This window comes from Myripristis murdjan, chromosome 21, assembly GCF_902150065.1.
Source record: "Myripristis murdjan chromosome 21, fMyrMur1.1, whole genome shotgun sequence".
NCBI lineage: Eukaryota > Metazoa > Chordata > Actinopteri > Holocentriformes > Holocentridae > Myripristis > Myripristis murdjan.
Window position 1 is genome coordinate 12730001 of NC_044000.1, and position 7500 is coordinate 12737500.

Here is a 7500-nt window from a genome sequence, read left to right on the forward strand (position 1 = left end):
AGGTAGTTCCCTGAGAAGTCTGCAAGAGAGGAGGAGACACTGGGAGTTATGTCGTGATTTCTGCTTTTGTGTGGGAGAATGTTGTTATAGGAGGGATATTTTCAAAACATCAGGTAGGACTTTCCAAGAAAAAAACAGGAATTGATGTGATCTACGTTTTTAACAGCAGTGCTTCTTTAGAATAAAGACACAGCTAATTAGCAGTGACAACCACCATGGCTGAACAGACAAAAGAGCGCCATCTACTGAAGGTCAAACTTCATCAATAGGAAATCAAAGTCACTGCAGCACTGGACACATGGACTGACAGACAGGTGAACTCTGGGAGGTGCAAAGCATAAACACCACAGCAATGAGTACTTAGCACTAAAGATGGAAAAAATGCCACTCAAAACATCCCAGCATCCTCTCATTACTGACGAATTTATGTTTCCATAAGAGTAAACAAATGAGTAATTACTTGCAAACAACCTATGTTTTTGAGCTATATCTATTAAACATCACTGTATCCTTTTTGTGAAATCGGTCATAAATTTTATGTTAATGGGTCATAACAACAATACATTACTCTGTAGATGAATTGCATTATTAGTCTTTGAGGTATAGAGCAATTAGTGAGGTTTCATTAAGTTTGGTCTGTAATACTTAATTCCTGTTAATGAGTCGTGCATTCAAGTATCACCATTTACAGCTGACATCAACAGTCTGTGTGTGTGTGTGTGTGTGTGTGTGTGTGTGTGTGTGTCAGGGAGACCTCACTCCTTGTTAGTGCAACAGGCCCATCATATGATGCAGTAATGAGGTGGGATGTGGTGCTTGTTTAGAGCTTAAGGCATTACCACCATCACTCTGTGGTATGGAGCTTAACCGCAAACAACACTGCCATTTCATCATGGCTGGTAATGGCTATGGACACAAACACCCACATCCACCCACCCACCCACGCGCACACACACACACACACACACACACACACACACACACACACAAAACCCCTGCTAAACAGCCCTAATCATTCCGAATGCTGACACCTCATTCTGTTGCTCTCCCCATTTTTGCAACTAAGTCAGCACAACCATCACACCAGTACAGTCACAATGCCTGTGTGTGTGTGTGTGTGTGTGTTTGTGCGTGTACGTGTGTGTATTTTTGTTTATGTGTTTCTCTAAACACTCTGTCAATTATTAATCTAACTCACTTCCTTTCTCTTCTCTCGGCTCAAAGAAAGGGTGGAAAGAAAACGAGGTGAGGAAAAGGCAGCGAGTGAAAAAAAGAGAGTAAGCAGAGACAGAGAGAGAGAGAAGGAGAGGTAGAGAGAAGGAGAGGTAGAGAGAGAGAGAGAGATCTACAGTGTTTTCCCCACCCCAAACATGACCAAAACCATTAGCTCTCTGCTGTGTTGGGCTGTTTGTCTATTAGGGGCAGAGAGTGAAAGCTTTGTTGGAGCTGCAAATAGCCTTTTTATCGATAGACAGACACTGTGGCTGACACCCTCACAGAGGGAGAGAGAGAGAGAGAGAGAGAGAGAGAGAGAGAGAGAGAGAGAGAGAGAGAGAGAGGGAGAGAGAGGGAGAGAGAGAGAGTGGAAATGAGGGAAAAAGTGGACAACAAGATAGAGACAAAAGGAAATAAAATATGACTATCTATCTATCTATCTATCTATCTATCTATCTATCTATCTATCTATCTATCTATCTATCTATCTATCTATCTACATCTCCTCTTCACTATATTCTGCCTCCCTCCCTGGCTGAGATAAGAACTTTTCACAGATTTTGCGGCACATCATGCTTAATGAATAATGGATTTGGGTTGAGGTAACTCTGTTTCTCTACTTGGAGGCAATGAAAAAAAAAAAAAAAAAAAAAAAAAAGAGACCTAAATTACCGGTGCTCATTAAATACAGTTAGAGAAAGTTGCAGTGTTTTTCTTTCTCTCCGCGTTTGATCTTGGCGAACGTACAAAGGGAGGGAATTAATTAACAAGTCTCCATGGGAGGGATAGGCATGGATCTGGAATTGGCTCTGAGGGAGGGAGGTGTGTGCATGTGCGCCCGTGTGTGTTTGTGTGTGTGTGTGTGTGTGTTTGTTTGAGTGTTAGTTCATCTGTCTGTAGGTGACTGTATTTATGAGTATGTTTATATGCATATGTATTTGTATCTCTATGTGGGTCTGTGTTTGTGTGTATTTGGGAGTTCATCTGTCGGTAACAGTGTGTATGTGTGTGCGCGTGCATGTGTATGTGTGTGTGAGTGTGTGTTTATGGGTGGAGAAATGTGCCTGCAAGTGTACTTGTGTGCGTGTTTGTGCATCCTGAGTGTGAGTTTGTGTGTGTTGGCATGCAGCAGTATGTGTGTGTTGTCAGTTTTCACACTGCACCATGTGATAGAGGTGAGCATCGGCGAATAGTGATGCATTGTGGGAGGAACAATGCAGTGTCAGCTCTTGTTTTCGCTGCAAGTGATAATTACTCTTGACAGAAGATGATTAGGACTTTGCTGTTTATCTTCTACTGAGTCACGCCGCTTCCGAACAGCAAAACGTCACGAAAAAAGCAGAGAGCAGCCGATGAAGCTGTCTTCAGTGACAGCAAAACGCAGCGAGCCGAGTCACCCGGGCCTCAGCAATGACTCACATCGTCTTGATTTCACCAGCATTTTGCCTCCTAACTATTGTGCTGTTGGCAGAAACCAACTAACTATCTTCCTGCAAGGAGCATACAAAAGAAGGACAGGACATTATGAGCCTAAATTGGTGCAAAATGTGGAAACTTTTGCCGTGGTTGACAAAATGGAGAATTGGTTTGTCACCCTTTCATTTATAAGCTAGATGAACAGGTTATAACCCAGCAAGGTGCCAGAATTATTGGGATTTTTATTATTATTATTATTGTTAACTGGCTCACATTTGAAATATTGTTTTTTTTTTTCCATCAGTACTTTTGATGTGTCTAACATTAACATTGTGTTTTTATTATTAGTTAGAGCTGCTGGACGGACTCCAGCAAACGATAATAAATGCATACAAAGTCAATGCAATAACTCGAGTGACATGAGCCACCACATCTAAAAGCTTCCAAAAATGCAAAAATTTGCGTCATTTGAATATTTGTGTGAAGTGAAATTTTTAAACTCGAGAGAAAAATGGCGAACCCGCCATGAAACTCTATCAGGAAAACTGGCATATACTTACATAAAAGTACCATTACTTCAAAACATTAGTGAGGACCTAAGGTAGACCTGACAGACCTGCTTGATTACAGCAGCCGAGTTCATTTGTTTGATTTGTTAATTAGCTTAGGCCCACTAGCAGGGGCGGATCTAGACAAATATTCATGGGGTGGCAAGAGGGTGGCATGGAGATTTTAAGGGGTGGCAGAAATATATATGCTAATTTAATACCAAACGATCCCATATATCAATATTTGCTTGGAAAACCCCCAAATGAGGATATTTTAACTCAAAAACATTCCATTATTGTGGTACATGAGTAAAGCATTGAATAGAAAACCAAAAGGTGGCATTAGAAATATATATTTTGATTTATTTATTTATTCATTTATCAACCCCTTAAATAGTAGGAGTGTCATCTTTTGCTGAATTTACTTGCACTCGGACATTTGAGTCTCGTAACAGAGACTCAAATGTCCTCAGAGTTTCCGAACAGCCACAATTGAAAAATAAATAAATAAACTGTCTGAAATTGGGGTGGCAACTAGGGTGGCAAGGCATTTTTCTAGGGGGGCAGCTGCCACCCCCTGCCACCCCCTAGAACCGCCTATGCCCACTAGTTTGTTTCTAGATATCTGTGCTAGGTTCTTGTGGCTGGCAACAACTGATATCCGTCTGGATTCTAATGTCTTTTTCATTGGGAATTTGTGAAATGATAAATGTGCATCTTGGTATTCAACAGTAGGAAAAAGCTGGATGATACTGGCGAGCTACTCTTTGGTCACGTTGTATGAGGACAACTTGGAGTTAGACCTGTCCGACCAAATAATGAGGCTGTTAGAGATGAACAGCAGTTGTCAGAAATAAGGACGCATCATGACAGTTTTTTTTTTCCTTTCAGCACTTTCTTCTTTCCTATTTATTGATCACTAAACCGCCTCCAAAACTCACTTGAATAAAATGTTCTTTACAATGAAAATTCTCCATTGGGAAAAGAAATCTAGTCTTGCCCTGCTCGAGATCAAAAGAATAACTTATGAGCTGTGTTTGGGATGGATTTTCCCTTTTAAAACACTAAAAGGGCTTTCAATGACAAGTGCCGGGGATTTGATTAGCATAGCGAGACAGCTTCCAGACAGGGTGCCGGCTAATGTTGCTGTAGAACAAGACTTAATGTCATGTTGCTGTCTAACACTGAGACAGGGACGCTGCTAAGTCAATTATACACACACACACACACACACACACATAGATACACACAGAAACGCACACACAAGCATTCATTCTTATACATAGACAGATGCAGAGACACAAAGACACAGAGAGGCAGACACACGCGTGCGCACAAAGACACACACACACACACACACACACACACACATGCACACACACAGAGCAGGCTAATGCGATGTAAGGGCTTGTCTTATGTCACGGCCCTGTCTGTTTATAAAGGAGCTGCTCACTCAACCATAAACTGGATGGCTTCAGCAGATACAGAGAGAACCTTGGTGGATGGCAAGGTCATGTGTGTATGTCTAGGTGTGTGTGTGTGTGTGTGTGTGCGTGTGTGTGTGTGTGCGTGTGCGTGTGCTAGCGAAACGCACCCCTGCACCTTAAGTGTTTAATGGTCAGACAGTCCCACCTTGAGTGGTTGGTGCGTGTTTGTGTGTGTGTGTGTGTGTGTGTGTGTGTGTGTGTGTGTGTGTGTGGAGCCTCGGGGAGAGCTGGCTGGAAAGCTACGGCAGCATTTCTGTCAAAGGCGTCATCTGACCACTCGGTGTGTGTGTGTGCCTCGGTGGGTATAGAGGCAGATCTGTGTGTGAGAGGGAAGTGAGGGAATGAACATGTGTACGTGTGTGTGTATGTGTGTGTGTGTGTAGGTGTGTGCCTGTGCGAGGGTTTTTGTGTGTAATGGATAAAACAGAGTCTTTCCTCTCCTCTGCTCTGGCGGTCTTGTTAAAGATGGACAGATGTGGAAGGAGAGAAGAACTGAGGGAAAAGGGGAGGAGAGGTCAGTGAGGACAGGCAGGTGATCACAAGGAGAGAGAGGAAGAGAGCGAGAAAAGAGAGGAAAAGGACAGGGAGATCATGAAAGAGAACAGTACGAGTTCCAGAGAGGAAGAAATGAATGACCGACAAAGAAAGGGAATGACAAAAAAGCAAAATGATGGGGGGAAATGATGGAAGACAAGAGGATGAGGACTGAGACAAGAGAGATAAAGCTCACGGTGGAATTCTCAGTGACGCTCAGCAAAAAAAAAAAAAAAAGAAAGGAAGAGAAGGAAGTAAAAGATGGAAGGAGAGCGAGTTGAAAAACAGGAGACAGGTAACAGGACGAAAAGTGAAAAATAAGGAGCAAAACATGGAGAGCGAGCGATTTAAAGAGAGACAGGACGCTGCAAAAAGCAAAAAGAAAAGAAGAAAACGATGAGAGAGAGAGAGACAAAGTAAAATACGGGGCTTGTGGAAAAACTTAAAATACCATATTTTCAAAACCCCAATTAAGTCGTCTCATACACTTAGCAGATTTCGGTGAAATCCTTGCATCATAGTTGCACTCGGTGGTTTCTCCCAGTTCTGGGATGTAAAATATTCCACCACAGGACAATCGCTTTGCTCTTAATTAGCAGGAGAAGGCTTTCTGCTGCGAGGTCAAACATCTCCACATGACTTTCTCCTCCCTACTGAAAAAGTACGAAGCGTCCAGGCAGGCCTGTGCGCTCTGAGGTTTAGCGAATGGACCATCTACTTTGTTTTTTTTTTTGTTGTTGTTTTTTTTATTGAAATGTGATGACTCACTGATTCTAAACTGCACAGCAAAATTATTAACTATAGTTTTCTCAAAGCTTTAAGCACCACAAGTACATTTAATTAGAAAAGAAGACCTGTCCAGAGCTCCTACTATGTGCTCTCACCCTGAGGAGCTGCCATGTGCAGAACACAGGAGTCAACAGTACTGCTGCTTAATTAGAGATCCAGTTAGGGGATAGGGAATGTGTGTGTGTGTGTGTGTGTGTGTGTCTGCATAGCATATGTTTTCATGCGGATGTCTTCGTATTTATGAGCATGTGTAATGTAACTCCGCATCTTAAACAAGTGTATGACAGTAAAACTCTCAATTAACACCGAAACTCCTCTAGGTGAGCTTGCTTCTTCGCTGGGACGGGATGAGCTGGTGTGTGTGTGTGTGTGTGTGTGTGTAATTGCGGGGTGAGGTATCTATCTGGGTTTTTTTTAAGTCATGTAATTCAGAGATAATTGCTGGGAAAAGTGTCCTGTAGAAACAGGTGTGACTTGAATTTCATTAGCCTATTCAGTACAAACGCAGATTCACTCCTGTCCCGTGGTGCATTTATAGCAATGACATACGGCACTCTGATCATTTGAGTACCAAATCAGGATGTTGAATAATAAACCTTTTACTTTGCTGTAATAATAGGATACCACAGTAAAGAAGAGATAGGATAGAGATAGGATATGTGGATAATGACTTTCTCAAGATTTGCACACTGTTTGATTGCAAGAACAGAGCACTGAAGTGTCTAACCACAGACTGCCCTGGGAAAAACAAATTACAAACTATTTATATTCACATTTACTATGTAAGGATCATAAAAATGATTAAAGTGAAAGTGTTTCTCCAAAATGACTTCCGTTCTCTTTCCATGTCAGCAGTGACTTCATCAGATCACTTTTTCCAAGCGGTGGCACCGTGACAAACCTTCAAGTGCCTCGGCGACGGTGCTTATGTCCTCTCGCCTAATCTGTGTGCATTCGTGAACCAATCAGCACTCACCATCTGATCCCAGCGCCAAATCCAGGCTCGAGCCGTGTGTGCCGTGTCCGTTTGAGCTGCTGCCGGCTGTGTGCAAGGACCAGCTCACGCCTGACCTGGGATCAGCCGACCAGCCGCACAGACTCTGCTCAAAGTCGCATACGGCCGACAAGGATGGAGTAGTGGCTGAGGGGAGAGAGAGAGAGAGAGAGAGAAAGAGAGAGAGATTGTGTGTAGAGGCATTTGATACTGCAGCACAAATAAGCACCGATCTGCCTAAAACATCCGCCTAAACTTTTGCTATCTTCACAAGAAAACAAAAGCAAAGAAGAAAACAGACAGAGAGAGAGAGAGACAAAGAAAAAAGCAGCAGAGGAAACGCAAGGAAGAAAAGCAAGGAAGAAGAAGAAATAGAGAGTCCATGGGCAAACAGGAAGGGTAATTAAAAAAGTGAGCGTATGATAGATTACAGTCATTATATTCTTTACGGTATTCAGTTAAACTTGCTGCGTTCAATACTGTAGAACTAGAACGGATAGAAACTGTATCACCACAG

At 42.5% G+C, this 7500-nt stretch overlaps 1 protein-coding gene across 1 annotated transcript in view; it reads right to left on the reverse strand.

Moving 5' to 3' along the window:
* The window catches only part of LOC115380278 (neuropilin-2-like), a 109149-nt gene that overhangs the window by 19553 nt on the left and 82096 nt on the right, over positions 1 to 7500 (reverse strand). Inside the window, exons 13-14 of the mRNA XM_030081376.1 lie at positions 6966 to 7130; positions 1 to 19 (exon numbers count right to left, since the gene is read on the reverse strand). The exon at positions 1 to 19 is cut by the window's left edge and continues 250 nt beyond it. Coding sequence (XP_029937236.1) covers positions 1 to 19; positions 6966 to 7130 — 184 coding nt within the window. The remainder of the gene's footprint in view (positions 20 to 6965; positions 7131 to 7500) is intronic.